Source organism: Microcebus murinus, chromosome 15 (genome assembly GCF_040939455.1).
Source record: "Microcebus murinus isolate Inina chromosome 15, M.murinus_Inina_mat1.0, whole genome shotgun sequence".
Lineage (NCBI taxonomy): Eukaryota > Metazoa > Chordata > Mammalia > Primates > Cheirogaleidae > Microcebus > Microcebus murinus.
In genome coordinates, this window is record NC_134118.1 from 7661580 (window position 1) to 7677509 (window position 15930).

At 40.8% G+C, this 15930-nt stretch overlaps 1 protein-coding gene across 1 annotated transcript; it reads left to right on the forward strand.

The window, feature by feature from the left end:
• The first annotated feature begins 76 nt into the window (after positions 1-76).
• On the forward strand, positions 77-14056 carry C15H6orf52 (chromosome 15 C6orf52 homolog). The gene is made up of 4 exons (XM_076010460.1): positions 77-4055; positions 4269-4458; positions 9794-9839; positions 13745-14056. The coding sequence occupies exons 1-4, from the start codon at positions 3988-3990 to the stop codon at positions 13885-13887; spliced, it is 447 nt and encodes a 148-aa protein (XP_075866575.1). The 5' UTR covers positions 77-3987; the 3' UTR covers positions 13888-14056.
• Positions 14057-15930: the final 1874 nt, after the last annotated feature.

The following is a 15930-nucleotide window of genomic DNA, read 5'->3' on the forward strand; positions in this document are numbered from 1 at the left end:
AAAATTGGGGCAAGCAGGCATATCCTAGGAAGCTGTGAGCTAGGGTCCGCTGAGGGGAGTGAGGCGGGACATCCTCCGCGTAAGCCCCTCGTTTCCATGGCGTCTGAGGGAGGGGCGGAGCAATTTCCGGCGGCGGCTGCTGTTGGCGGTGCGGAAAGGACGTTGTAGTGCCTGTGACACAGCGGTGGTGTCCTTATTGTGCAGAGAGCTTCGGGACGGGACTTTCGGTTGTGACAGGGCAAGGAGGGGTGGGACTTCGTGTTCGCGATGACTGGAGAGGGCAGCATCGTCTCCCCCGCCGCAGCGACTGCTCTGAGTGTGGGAGACCCAAGTCCGGGCCTTGGAGATCCGCTGCCCGCGTTCCCGCCGTCGCTGCCCGCGTGCCTTTCCTTCCAGCTTGGTCCGCCGTCTGACTGGCGTCAGAGTGGCCAGCGTTGCGGCACGTCCTGGGGAGGGAGGAGGACCCTGACCTGAGGCGACTAAAGATGGACTGAGTTGGGCAGAAGGGCGCAGGCCTGCCTGCTGAGCGCCCCAGGAGGAAAGCTCACGTTATTACCATTTCCACCGCTGTCCCACGTTTGGGTGCAAAGTTAAACATTAAGGAAAGCGAAGATAACCTTTTACATTTGAGATTTTCAGAAGGTACAGAGATTGAGGGATGTGTTAGAAACCACAGCTTTCTCACAGACTCCCAATAGCGTAAATCTGGGATCGTGCAGTCCTCGTCAACACCATTAGCAGGTGGGTTTGACAAGCAGGAGTTAGACGCGTAAGTCCGTGTCGAATCTTCTCCCCGCATTTGAGCTGTAGCGCTGTCCTTGAGCGCTTAGAGTCAGACCCTTTCGTTTCCAAGAACTTTTGTTATCTGGTGTTTCGAATTGTCAGTAAAATTCTACGTGTTTTAATTGATGCTGATTTGGGTCTTGCAGGGAGATGCTTTGGTTGTTGCAGCAAGGGAGGCTTGTCTTGTGACTTGGGCAACTCCACATGTGCTCCTCAGATACTAAAGTGCTGTAGTCAAACTCATTCGCAGTCTAGGGGAAAGGCTTGTATTCATTCACTGTCCCATAGTAAAAGTCACAAGTTATTTTAGTATTTAAATTATTTTCTATTTACTATTTCTCAACTATTTCTACCTACTACTAAGGTCAGGAGTGTGAACTGGGTGTTCCCTGGGCATGGGACAAAGAATAAGCAGGACATTTCTTTAAAGTCTCATTTTATTTTTAAAAATATGATTTTTTGCACTTTACACATGACATACCAGTTCATTTTAATGGAAGAGTAATATTCTCTCAAGCAAAAAAGAAAAAACTTTGAATAAAACTTTCAAAATCGTGTGCTTTATACAGTCTGTTGCTTCTGGAATGTCCCTGGTACCCTGCCTCACTACCCGAGGGAAATCTCTCAACTGCTGTTTCAGAAGTATTAACATTCATTTAATGTTTTTTGAAATTAATTTCAATGTGCCACTAAAACAGGGCAATTACTATATTGAGCATCTATTACCAGACTGTCACACTTTTCCCTACTTATCTGGCACCTTTTAAGGGAGAGGAACCAAGTGGCTTAAAAAAGGCATTTGATCCAACTAAGAATTTTAGAATATAGTTGGTTCTAGAATGAAAACCCTAATGTAAGCACCATAAACATTTATTTTTTAATTGTTAGAAATTAGTGGAATTAGAGCTCAGAGGACTTAGCATCTAGTCCAGGTGTTATTAATCCTGGGGTGCATGGGTAGGTTTCAGGGGTTTTGAATCTCCTGAAATTACATGCAAAATTGTGGATGTAAATTTTTGGAGGAGAGCATTGATGTAATCACATTTCAAAAAATGATTTCAACATCATTAAGGTTAAAATGCACTAATTCAGTCTTTATAAATACTGAAATATGTCCAGAAAGTCACAAAAGTGACTTTTCAAGACCACACAGCTAAGTGACAATAGAGCCAGTACTGCTGCTATTGTGTGTGTGTGTGTGTGTTTCCTTGGCCTTGGACATTGTTTTTAACAGAAGAAAGAGCATTTCATTTTATTCATGCCCATGGCTGTAGTTTTAGAACTTGCTCAGGTTACAGGTTTTCATTGTCTGAAGAAAAATAGTACAGAATTATATACCTGTTCAACTGGATTAGAACTGAGCACACTTCCGTTAAGTCCTTCTGTTCTCTTTCCAAACATAAAATGGAAAAGGCCATTTAATCTCTTTCTTGTGAAATCCGCAGTTGCTGAGAAACAACCAACTATTGAGAGTTCAGTAATCAACACAAAGCACACGATTTTTTTTTTTAAGTTTTGGTTTTAAATTATTCATTGAAAAGCTTTTTGCACTTGAGCCATGTGTTGATTTATTCATTATTCAACAAATATTTATTGAATGCCTGGCTTTATGTGGTTTGCTAAAGAAAAAGCCCATTTTTCTGTTTGTGCAGTGGTGGTGGTAAAGCGGATCTCCTGGGCTAAAAGCAGGAATCAACAGAGAAAAATCAGTCTTGTTAGGAAAACTGTGAAAGTCTAATATTCCTGCTAAATTCCCCTCCTTTCTAAATGTGACAAGTAGTAACTCTGTTAAATTCTAGGACTACAGGGTTGCATGTGATTGTATTTTCCAGAGCTAAGGGGAGTGCAGATAGTGGCCTGCTTCCCCTGGACAGTGCCCTGATATAAATTTCCTTCACCTGCTTCATGGGAATAATATAGGTGAAATACAAGAGGTCTGCGTTTGGGGCTTTTATAGAGCAAAACAATGTTTGTGAGCCCTTGTCACTGTCATCTGAAGGCCCCTCAGTGTCCATCTTCATCGTGGAACCTTGCTCACAGCTTTCTGTCCCCAGCTTCTGCCATCTTCATGGGTGGTTTCAACATGATACGTTGGCCTCCACTCGGATATAGGTTGAGTTAGAACCTACATTTCATCTATTTAGAGACAGAGTCTTGCTCTGTCACCCAGGCTGGAGTGCAGTGGCCTGATCATAGCTCACTGCAGCTCCAAACTCCCAGGTCAAGCAATCCTGCCTCAGCCTCCCAAGTTGGGACTACACGTGTGTGTAGTCCCAGCTAATTTTTTTTCTTTTTCCTTTAAGAGACAAGGGTCTTGCTATGTTGCTTAGGCTGGTTTTGAACTTCTGGCCTCAAGGAATCCTCCTGCTTCTGCCTCCCAGAGCACTGGGATTGCAGGTGTGAGCCATCACACCTGACCAGAACCTACATTTTATTTTTTATTTTTATTTTTTTTCTTTAAGGTCAACTTCCAGAAGCAAAGAACCTACATTTTAAACATATCCAGATAATTTGTATGCACATGAAAGTTTGGGAAGCTACCACTTTCTCATGCTTTAAAAAATAAAAGTGAACCACAGAAATATTTTTTTTAAATTTTGCCCTGTACCCATGTTAAGTTTGTAAGTGAGATATAACATTTCTTCCCTGACTCTTCATTTTGCAGCTAGTTGGGATAATGATTTCAACCTTCAGAGGCTTTTAAAAAAAGCTACATGGTGGTTCCAGTAGTTATTCTTAGCAGATAACTGAGGAGGGAAACATCAAATTGTGATATTTGTCTTAAGGTTTTAGTTATTAAAGTGACTCTCTTACCTATTATGGTAAGGGAGTACAGTGGAAACTGTGTCCTTTGTAGTAGAGCAACACACCCCACCTTTCTGACACCCCCGCCCCAGCCAGCCCCCACTAAGTTCTACTTGCCTAGGCTTGACAGTTGGGGAGGAGCTGGAAGCCAGAGGAACAGGTTGCAGAAGTTCCCCCAGGTGACCCCAGTACAACCCTGCCCCAACCCACACCTTCCCCTCATTGTCAGAAAGTGAAGCAATCAATTGTCTAGCAGGAATTGCTACTCAATGTAATTACTCTATCTCAGAGGTAGTTGGGAGAGGTATTTTTCAGGGTTGAGAGGTCTGACCAATTGGGATTTTGCCACAGGAATAAAAACTGAATTCTGGTGTCTCCTTTTGTAAAGTTTCTGGATAAATGGCCCAACGGGAAAGTTTTGCAGGTTTTGGCATAGCTCAACAAAATTACTATTACTGCCAGTGGCAAAGGTGAGTGGTTTTTTTTCATACTTTGAATGAAAATGAAAGCTGTTAGTGTTCTATTATATGAGTTTTGGCAACTTATAAACTATCGCTTTGAACGTAGATGTTTTTAGAGAGTTAAAGCAGAAATTATCCTTTCTGGAAACTTCCTGGAATGAAGAAAAGTCTGGGAGCTTGTGAATAATTTTGTGTTGGTTGATGATGGTTGTCCTCGTGGTCTCTCCCTGCTATTAGAGTGAAGCCGGAGTTCCAGCCCAGCCAGGGTTACCACTATGGCAACTGGTACAAGCAGCAACACAGCTCTTGTCCTCTTTCTGGCTACAGCTACACTTGTGCAGTGGATGGAAATGGAGTTTCAGCACATGAGACCCTTCAACGCCCAGCAGGAACTTTGGTTATGCCTGAGGTATCCCTTGCCGAAATGGATCTTGTGTCATTCATGTGCCTAAAAATGTAAACATTACTTCCCTATCTTTACACATTCACGTCCTGTCATACAAATTCCCACACATGGCTTTTGCTCTGTTTTAATACCAGAGCATAAAGCTGATGACCTAAGAAAAGAAAAAAAAAAAATTACGGCTTTATTGAGGTATAATTGATGTACAAAAAAGAAAAGCCTGCACATATTTATACATTTTGATGAGTTTGGATATTATGCATAACCTAAGAAATTTTGACTTGCAAATGATTTAAGTCCTCATTCTCTTCCAGAAACAAAAGACTGATGAAGTCTTTGCCTAAATTCCTGCTACTAAATTTTAGATTATTATCATTCAATAGACTTTAACACTTAATCTAGGATAGGAGATAGTTTTTGGTTTTGTTTTGATATAGTAGAGGACATAAACACACTTTAAAGAAGGTATCTTTTTTTGGTTTTTTAAAATTTTATTTTAGAATATTATGGGGGTACAAATGTTTTGGTTACATAATTACTTTTGTATAGTTTGAGTCAAAGTTATAAGTGTGTCCATCACACAGATAGTGTGCATTGTACCCATTAGGTGTGAATTTACCCGTTTCCTTCTCCCCCTTCCCACTTGCTTTGATTTCTGTTGAATTTTACTTCCCTATGTACACATGAGTGTTGATCATTTAGTTTCAATTTAATAGTGAGTACATGTGGTGTTTGCTTTTCTTGAGATGCTTCACTTAGGAGGATGGTCTCCAGTTCTACCCAGGTTGTTACAAAAGGTATTAGTTCATCATTTTTTTTTTTTTTTTTTTTTTTTTTGAGACAGAGTCTCACTTTGTTGCCCAGGCTAGAGTGAGTGCCGTGGCGTCAGCCTGGCTCACAGCAACCTCAATCTCCGGGGCTCAGCGATCCTACTGCCTCAGCCTCCCGAGTAGCTGGGACTACAGGCATGCACCACCATGCCCGGCTAATTTTTTGTATATATATATTTTTTAGTTGGTCAATTAATTTCTTTCTATTTTTGGTAGAGACGGGGTCTCGCTCAGGCTGGTTTCGAACTCCTGACCTTGAGCAATCCGCCCGCCTCGGCCTCCCAAAGTGCTAGGATTACAGGCGTGAGCCACCACGCCCGGCTAGTTCATCATTTTTTTAATGGCTGAGTAATACTTCATGGTATACATATACCACATTTTATTAATCCACTCATGTATTGATGGGCACTTGGGCTGTGTCCACATCTTTACAATTGCGAATTGTGCTGCTATAAACATTCAAGTGCAAGTGTCTTTTTTAGAAAAAGCTTTTTTCCCCTTTGGGTAAATACCCATTAGTGGGATTGCTGGATCGAATGGTAGTTCTAATTATAGTTCTTTAGATATCTCCATACTACTTTCCATAGAGGTTGAACTAGTTTGCAGTCCCACTAGCAGTGTAAGAGTGTTCCTTTCTCTCCACATGCACACCAGCATCTATTGTTTTGGGACTTTTCATAAAAGCCATTCTGACTGGAGTTAAGTGATATCTCATTGTGGTTTTGATTTGCATTTCCCTGATGATTAGAAATGAGCATTTTTTTCATATGTTTATTGGCCATTAGTCTATCTTTTGAAAAGTTTCTGTTTATGTATTTTGCCCACTTTTTAATGGGGTTGTTTGATGTTTTCTTGCTCATTTACTTGAGTTCTTTATAGATTTTGATTATTAGCCCTTTATCAGATGTAAAAAAAAATGTGTTAATACTTTGATTACTAAAGTGACATATTTCTTTTTTCTTTTTTTTTTTTTTTGACAGAGTCTTGCTTTGTTGCTCATGCTAGAGTGAGTGCCGTGGCGTCAGCCTAGCTCACAGCAACCTCAAACTCCTGGGCTCAAGCATTCCTGCTGCCTCAGCCTCCTGAGTAGCTGGGACTGCAGGCATGCGCCACCATGCTCGGCTAATTTTTTCTATATATATTAGTTGGCCAATTAATTTCTATTTATAGTAGAGACGGGTCTCGCTCTTACTCAGGCTGTTTTCAAACTCCTGACCTAGAGCAATCCGCCTGCCTCAGCCTCCCAGAGTGCTAGGATTACAGGCGTGAGCCACCACACTGGGCCTAAAGTGACATGTTTCTAAAACCACACAAAGATGTATTGGAGTAAAGGAAAACCTCCCCCTTGCCCTCCCTCTTCCCCTTTCCCTCCCCACTCAGAAGGAAGCCCTGTTGAAGTAGATCTGTGTCTTCTTGTCTTTCTCCTGTACTCTTGCTAAAAAAATCAGTGTGGTTGGGCTTTGTTTCTGTTTAGGAGTTGGAGGGTGCTTTAGGTGAGAATGGACGGTATATACAGGTTTGCTCTTTGCTTGCTTCTGTTGTATAAAGAGAGCTTTCTTTAAAAATTTCCCATTTAGATGTGCTGTGATTCTTAGCACATCATTTATCTGACATTTTAAATGTTTTCAGTGCTTTAACTTCCGGCATCTATCTGAGTGTTTTTGTTTTTTGCTAAGAATAAATTTCTGGATGTGGAAGGGCAGGTTAAAATATAACATTACAGATTTTAAGAAGCAAATTAAAAAGAGCCTGCATGATTTACACTTTTCATTACTATGGTGGATGTGTCTGCTGCTGTACATTCTTCTGTGTATGATTAGCCAATCTGATAGGCACAGGAGACAATTGTCTATTATTGAAGGCAAATATCTTTTAAAATGTTCGTTGGTGTTTGTGTTTTGTGACTTTGTCCTTTGTCTACTTTTTTTCTGTTGGATCATGTCCATTTTGCTTGACTGAATAAGATATTGACGTATTAGGGAAATGAGCACTTGCAATCAAAACATTACGGATGCCCTGCCCCCAACAGTTTGTGTCCTAATATGCATAGTGACACTTTGTGTAATGGCCTTTGCCTTAAAACGAAAGTTGAATTTAATAGCTAGATCCTTGGTCTTTACTTTTTAAAAATTTTTGACTTATTGATTGATTGAGACTAGGTCTTCTTGCTCTGTTACCCAGGCTGGAGCGCAGTGGTGCAATCGTAGCTCACTGTAGCCTGAAACTCCTGGGCTCAAGTGATCCTCCAGCCTCAGCCTCTGTAGTAGCTGGGACTATAGGCATGCACCACCATGCCTGGCTAATCTTTCTTTATATTGCTATGTTGCCCACACCAGTCTCAAACTCCTGGTCTCAAGCGATGCTCCCACCTTGGCCTCCCAGAGTGCTGGGATTACAGGTGTGAGCCACTGTACCCGGGCTGGTCTTTATAACTTACAATTATTTAATATTTTATTGCCCAAACTTTCATTCTCAAATTTTTAAGTCTGTTTTAGGTGTGCCTCTCGCATAAAATATTTTGTTAGATTTCTTTTTTTTTCTTCCTTTTAGCCTAATTTGGGTTTTTCCCTTTTAGCAGATGTTTGATATTGCACCACTTTTTAAAAACCTTTTGCTATTAATATATTGCCTAAGGTTTCAGCACACTTCTTCCTTTCACCCCTTCCTTTTTTTGCTCTTTTTTGGGAGGTGGTCTATTTGTTCTGTGGTGGTTGAAGTATAGGTATGAGTATATTATCAACTTCAGAAATAAAAGTATATCTTGATTTCCTATCACTCATGAGAAAATTAAGACATTAACATCCTTTTTTCTTGCCAGCCACCTCTTCCCTCCATTCCTCTATTCCAGTTGTCACATTCTGGGATTTTTATCTCACTCTCTAGTCAAGTTATGACTATAGCATGAATTTTTTGACTCAAGAATTATAAATATATTCCCTTTAGTGGGTGTGGTAACCACACTGTGCCATCTGCCTGCTATCCTGGTGGGTGTTCCCTGTTTGGAAGTTGCTCAGCGAAATTAAAGATGGTAGGGCTCCATGGTGGGGGTCTCTTTTGCTCATACATCCTCATTTCCGTCTTCTCTAATAAAGTGTGTCCTCCTTGAGATATCATCGCTTTATTTCTTGCTTCCCTCAATGTGCCATGCCTCTGTCCCTGTTCCTTATCTCCCCAACTTAAGGAGTTAGACCCCCCCAAGAGTCCCCTCCTTTACATTTTGACATTGTGACTTGCTTAAGATTAGAGGAAGTGGATGTCTTCAAGATGATGCTCAGGTCTTTGTGGTCCATCGGCACAACTTTCCCATGTTCTCATGAGGAGAGGCACATGTTTCATAGATGTGCCTTTCTTTTAGGACAACCAGCTGCATATGCTGCCCAGGTGGCTCTGAGACCAGAAAGAATGCTCTTTCTAGATAGTTTCTGCTTTCCCCTACTCTGGTCATTTAGGATATATGTTTACCAGAGCACACATAGAAAAGGAAGAAATGTGAGGTTATTTGGACTTTTTATGGACAGGCCTTCCCCCAAACACAGATTCTGACTGTCATAGCCATTTGTAAATAGAAAAAAGACATCATCAAATTTAAAGGTATGATTAAATTTATGGTAACTATGTAATTTATGTTCCAAACCAGGACAGATTTCAGAGTGAAGGGGAGGCTTACTTTCAGATAGACTAAAAAGAAGAGATAGTGGATCTTTGGCTCTCAATATCATCTCATTCTTATTAGCAATAGAGGCTTCATTAAGTTCACTGGTGCCAGGAGCCTCCCAGATAGGGTGCCTCCTTCGAACAGCTGTACATGCTTAAGGCAGGTTCCCAACAGGTGTATATGAAAAGGAGTCATAAAATGTACGCTTCCCCAGTAGAGCTGACAGAGTCTGGGTTAACCAACTAAAATTGATTTTGGGAGTGCTTCTGGAATTTGCATCTCTCATTATGTAAGAATACAATTGATTGGTCTACTTTTCTGTAGCCTATGCATTTCACTGGCATCTAATATCCTAGTCCTTAGCTAAGCCATAGGGTTGTGGTTGTGATTAGAAGGCCATGAGGAAAATGCGTTCATGGAGACTGCAGATTGTCTTCTGGAAGGAAGGGCAGAACTCCAGGTAGAGCGGTAGGCATCTAGTGCAGGAGACGAGGGTCTAGATGCCAGAGTCCCGGTGTCTGGTCCTAGCCTGGGCCCTAGGACACCACTTACTTCCAGGAAGCTTCAGAGAGGCCAGAGGCCTTTGTTGGGCTTGTTCCTCCTTTACGACTTTTCTTCTGTTGGCTCAGTTCACTCATTTCATAACTGTGGTGTTTATTTCATCTAAAGATTCTTTTAATCAAAATTCAAAACAAATTAAAGGAATATCATTTTAGATTTTTTTGGTGTTGTTCTAAGTTTTTTTTTTAGAGCTAGAGTTTTTTCCCAAGAAAGTGTATATTGATATTAAACCTTTACGTAAAAGTTTTCTCTTAAGTGAAATTTTCTCTTAAGATAGTGATTTTTTTTGTTGTAGGAAACCACAGCTCTGGCTGAAAACCAAGATGAAGACCCGCTAGAAGGTAAATGTAAACCTTGTGCCTCGGTTGAAAACAAAGCATAACCCTATTTCCAGATTCCTTGTTCACTCAGCTTGCTAGAAACTGAGCGATCCTACTAGAAAATTCCAACATAGGTTGCCTAAGCCATTCTTTTTAGTAATGTAAACTGTTTTTGGAAATTGCTAAGACACCTCTCTGGGCCTTTCTGGTGTGCCGGGAAATGTGGACATTCCAAACAGTAAGAAGACGGTAAGTAGTTAAGATCGTTTCCTCTGTAAGTTTAGACTTTGAGATTAATTATGTTTTAATTTTGTTTTTTTAAGGAGGAAGAGCACAGGTGACTGCTGTAGCTTTGGCTTCCTAGCTGCCCTGAGGGTTATTGGTTCCTGGGGGGCCTGATAGGCCTGCTCTGTAGAGTCAGGATGGCAGTGCTTCCCTAATTCTTTTTTTTTTTTTTAATGCAGGATATTATGGGGGCACAAACATTTTGGTTACATGTAATGCTTTTGCCTCTCCCAGGCCAGGGCTACAAGCACGTCCTTCCTCCACACAGTGTGCTCCGCTTCCATTAGCCGTTGATCTGTTTTGAAAAGGACAAAGTTTATCTGCCCAAAGAAGAATACTGCTTTTAAATGTCTCGTATGAGAAAGGGGGGGGGGGGAGTGTTTTGCTGCTTTTAAGTAATGGGAAAGAAAAATAGAGGAGAGATGCAGGGAACACCATTGTGTGTTTCTTGTCACATGTCTGTCTGATCACGTGTCCATCTGGTCTTCTCCTCCGCACACCCCCACCAGACAAACCTACTTGCTGCCTTTGTGGCTTTATCAAAGAAGAGAGCATGTTGTTACCAGTTTTTGTAGCTCTGGTAACCAATGCAGAGTTTGCATGTTGGTGCTCAATCTTTAAATTAAATAAAATTGTTTAAAAGAAGTCTTTAAATACTTTAAGCAGTTCTAGTTTTATTACTTTTTTAGATATGAATAAAGGGTGCTTATTTTCAGCTCTTAGATTTCTGCGTGGTTAAAGTGTAAGTCTACTCTTCCTGCCTTCATTAGTTATGCAGATAATCTCTAAAAATTAATGGAGAAAAACATACAATAAGAGTGTGCTTTCTGGATCCAGACCACCAGGATTTAAATGCCACTTACCAACTCTGTTATTCCAGACAAATTACTCTCTAATGTGGCTACTTCACTTTCTGTAAAGTGAAGACATTAATTCCTACCTTGTAGTAAAGGTGAGCATGATAGATCTAAAATGCTTTTAAGTGTTCTAACAGCTTCTGGCACATAATAACCACTCAAGCATTGGCTAATCATAGATCTGGCATAGTACTGGCCAGTTAGAAATGTAACACAATCGCACCTCAAGGAACTAGAAGAACAGGAACAAACTCAACTCAAAATTGTTATAGAAGGAAGGAAATAAAGATCAGAGAAGAAATAAATAGACTAGAAAAACAATACAAAAGATCAACAAAACAGAGTTGGTTTTTTTAAAACATAAAATTGACAAACATTTAGCTAGGCTAAGGAAAAAAACTGAAAATCAGATGAAAAAGGAGACATAACTGATACCACAGAAATTACAAAAGATCATAAGAGATTTATGAATAATTATACAGCAACAAATTGGATAACATAGAAGAAATGGATAAATTCCTTGGTACATATAACCTACCACCTACCAAAACTGAATTATGAAGAAATAGAAAATTTGAAGAGACTAATAAAGAAATTAAGTAAGGAAATTGAATCAGTAGTAAGTATCCCATCAAAGAAAAGCCCAGGACTATACGTGATAACTTTACTGAATTCTACCAACCTTGAAAGAAGCAGTAATGTCAATTCTTCTCCAACTATTCAAAAACATTGAAGAGAAGGGAATACTCCCAAACTCATTCTACAAAGCCAGACAAGGACACAACAAAAAACTATAGTCAATAGCCCTGATGACCATTCCTGATAGATGCAAAAGTCCTCAACAAAATAACTGGCAAACTAAATTCAATAGCACATTACAAAGATCATCCAACCTATGCGCAGTGCTCTCGCCTGTAATCCTAGCACTCTGGGATGCCAAGGAGGGAGGATCACTTGAGGTCCAGAGTTGGAGACCAGCCTGAGCAAGGGTGAGACCCCCATCTCTACAAAAAAATAGAAAAATTAGCCAGGTATGATGGCATATGCCTATAGTTCTGGCTACTTGGGAGACTGAGGCAGGAGATTGCTTGCACCCAGGAGTTTGAGGTTGCTGTGAGCTAGGCTGATGCCATGGCACTCTAGCCTGGGCAATAGAGTGAGACTCTGTCTCAAAAAAACCAAAAAACAAATCATCCACCTTGATCAAGTGGAATTCATCCCAGGGATGCATGGATGGTTTAACATATGCAAATCAATAAATGTGATATATCACATTAACAGAATGAAGGACAAAAATGTGATCATTTCAATAGATACAGAGAGAGCATTTGACAAAATTCAACATCACTTTGTGATAAAAACTCTCAAGAAGTTAAGTATAAAAGGAATGTGCCTCAACACAAAGGCCATATGTGACAAACCTACAGCTAACATAGTGGGGAAAAGTTGAAAGCTTTTCTTTTGTGATCTGGAACAAGACAAGACGCCCACTTTCACTACTTCTATTCAATATAGTACTAGAAGTCCTAGCTAGAGTAGTTAAGCAAAAGAAAGAAATAAGATTATCCCTATTTGCAGATGACATGATCTTATATACAGGCATATCTTGTTTTATTGTGCTTCACAGATACTGTGTCTTTCCCAAATTGAAGGTTTGTGGCAACCCTGTGTCAAGCAAATCTTTGAGTGCCATTTTTCTAACAGCCCATACTTATTTAATTAACATTCTTTAGCAGTAAAGTATTGTTAAGGTATGTACCCGTTTTATATACCTTAATAATCTACCACACACTTAATAGACTTACAGTATAATGTAAATATAACTTCTATATGTACTAGGAAACCAAAAAATTTGTGTAACTTGTATTGCAGTATTCACTTTATTGCAGTAGTTAGGAACTGAACTTGCAATATCTCCAAGGCATGCCTGTATAGAAAGCCCCACAGACTCCATCAAACACTGTTAGATCTAATAAACAAATTTAGTAACATTGAAGGATGCAAAATTAACGTGCAAAACTCTGTTGTTCCTATGCACTAATAGTGAAGTATTTGAAAAACATATTTTAAAAATCCCATTATGACAGACTGAATGCTTGTGTTCCCCCACCCAATTTCATATGTTGAAACCCTAACCTCCTGTGCTAGTCTTAGGAGGTGGGTCTTTATGGTGGTGATTAGGATTAAAATTGAGCATCTCTTGACTCTGTCTCCTCTGCCAGCTAGATGCTCATTGAGTCTGGTAATACTACTGTTACAGCTTAAATTTCTATTTTCAAATCTACTGAAAGGAAGCACACAACTTCAGAATTTTTTTTTTTTTTTTTTTTTGAGACAGAGTCTCACTTTCTTGTCCAGGCTAGAGTGAGTGCCGTGGTGTCAGCCTAGCTCACAGCAACCTCAAACTCCTGGACTCAAGCAATCCTTCTGCCTCAGCCTCCCGAGTAGCTGGGACTACAGGCATGCGCCACCATGCCCGGCTAATTTTTTTATATATATATCAGTTGGCCAATTAATTTCTTTCTATTTGTAGTAGAGATGGGTCTCGCTCTTGCTCAGGCTGGTTTTGAACTCCTGACCTTGAGCAATCCGCCCGCCTCGGCCTCCCAGAGCTAGGATTACAGGCGTGAGCCACCGCGCCCGGCCACAACTTCAGAATTTTAACCTTTAATGTCTGCAATACTCCCTGCTAATGCTTTTTAAAAATGTTCTAATTTTAAGCCATTTCTAGTATGTGTCCTATAAAATTCTATTTTTTTTTATATCAATTATTGGCTTTTGCAGATCCAAGTCTTCATTTGAATATTGAGGAATCAAACCAAGAGTTTATGGCAAAAAGTGAAGAACTCTACGACTCCCTCATGAATTGCCACTGGCAGCCTCTGGATACAGTTTACTCTAAAATCCCAGATGAGACCCCAAAGTGAGGCAAGGTATTCGTTAAGCTCCCCAACTTTCGTATTAATTGTATCCAAAGAGGAGAAAAGTAATTCTTCCAGGAATATACTGGATTCTGTATGTAAATACTAACTTCCAGAACTTAAATGTGGTTGACATGACAGAACATTATGTAAATAAACTTTACTGGCACATCTGTCCCTGGAAGTGTGTTATATTAAGTAAGTGCTAGAAGAGTTCACATGGCTGTTGTGGTAGAACAAGCTGCACTGTAAGACATTTGAAAATAGGTTTCATGAGGCGGCTTGAGCTGAACTGATTGCAGCATTAGCTACTCTGATATGATTTGCTGCTTTCCTCTAACTTCAAACTCTCATGGGGAGAAATTGTATCCACTGATAATGCAAGGTTTCTTGCTTGTGTCTTGTCTAGAAAATGTAGATTAGCACTAGCTGTTTGTCCATTTCCTGACCCTATGAGAGTGTTAGATGTGACCAGAGACTCATTTGAACAGAAAGATTCCTAAGCAGGAAAAAAGTGTGCTTGATCCAAATACCCTGTCGACTTTCTAAGGTGGAGGGACTAGGTCCTCATAAAAGCCAATTCTGAAATTACTACTGCGCTCCTTTATTAAAAAAATTTTTTTGGTCTTGAAGGGGAGTATTGTGTCCTGTTTTATATGCATTTCCATGGATGGATACTAAGTGAGACCTCTAAAACTGTTCTGAGTTCAAGGCCAGAGGACTTACTGCTTAGAAGGAGAGTTGATCAGACTGTGGGCAGAAGGAATTTGACATTCCTCTTCTGCTCTGAAGGTGCCTGACAGATGCTAATCCTTGCGCTAGCCAGGCTCAAAGACTCCCACGTGGAGAGCCAGGTAGGCTACAGCCACTGTAAAGGAGCTTCCTTTGCCCCATGCTGTGGAGGAGGGTTTCTCAACCTCAGCCCTCTTGCCATTTGGGGCTTGTCACTCATTTGTTGTGGGGGACTGTCTTTCACAACGTCCTGACCTTTACCACTAGATGCCAGTAGCACCCTGCACTCCAGATGTGACAACCAAAATGTCTCCAGACATTGCCAGATATACACTGGGAGCAAAACTGTCCCCCAGATGAGAACCACTGGAATGGGGCAATGTTTTTTAAACTCGGGTTTATCAGAATCCTAGAAGGCCCTAGAAGGCCTGTTAAAACACAGATTCTTGGGCACCATCCCCAGAGTTTGATTCCATAGGTCTGGGGCAGGACCTGAAGATTTTCAGTTCTCTGAAATAGTTTCTGGGTAATGCTGATACTGCTGCTGCCATACTCTGGAAACCACTAGCACAGGGCAATTCCCAGCTGGTTCAGTTTAGTTCTACCTGGAACAGAGGGTCACATTGTCTTTTCACACTCCGCCGCCCCCACCCCGTCCCCCAGCACCAGGTGTGCAAGTCTTCACTTTCCTACAGGGCCCTGACTTATCCACTCTCCCAGCCATATGCTTTGGAGACCCACACTCTATCCAGCTCCAGGGAATGGCTCTTGCAGGATGCGAGCCTGTAGTGGTCCTGTTCTTCTTGCTAGTGATTGATTTAGATAGAAACATAAGATAAAATTCTAGCTACTGAGATGTGAGGAGAAGTTTTTCTCATTTTTAAAAGGAAAAACAAGAAACAGCTGCAGTCTGAGCATTAGGTTTAGATGTGATGCCTGGCACTGTGGCAGCTGTCTTGTGGTGATTAGGGGGACAGCCGGAGGACAGTGTGGAGACTTCAGGGATGGCAGTGAAGGCAGAGGGAAGGAACCTGGATCTGTGATAAGGGCGTTGCATTGTTGAATTAGCCAACCCTGGGTTCTCTCTCATCTGGACTTACGTTTAATCTGCTCTGAATTTTTGTAATTTGTAGCAAAAGTATCCTGACAGATACAGTTAGCATGTGCAAAGGGCTTGGTTTCCTTGAATCAGAAGGAGGCCCATCAGTGTCTAGAGCTGTGCTGTGTGATTTGGTGGCTGCTAGCCATATGTGGCTATTGAAATCAAAATCTTAATTAAAATTAAAACTTTGCTTTCTCCTTTACAATAGGTCCATG

Bases quoted from the DNA above. Each gene is read 5' to 3' on its own strand.
- C15H6orf52 (XM_076010460.1), top strand. From the start codon at position 3,988: ATGGCCCAACGGGAAAGTTTTGCAGGTTTTGGCATAGCTCAACAAAAT. The intron at 4,056-4,268 runs AAGGTGAGTGGT...GTTGTCCTCGTG, and splicing joins TACTATTACTGCCAGTGGCA to GTCTCTCCCTGCTATTAGAG. The intron at 4,459-9,793 runs GTATCCCTTGCC...TTTTTGTTGTAG, and splicing joins GAACTTTGGTTATGCCTGAG to GAAACCACAGCTCTGGCTGA.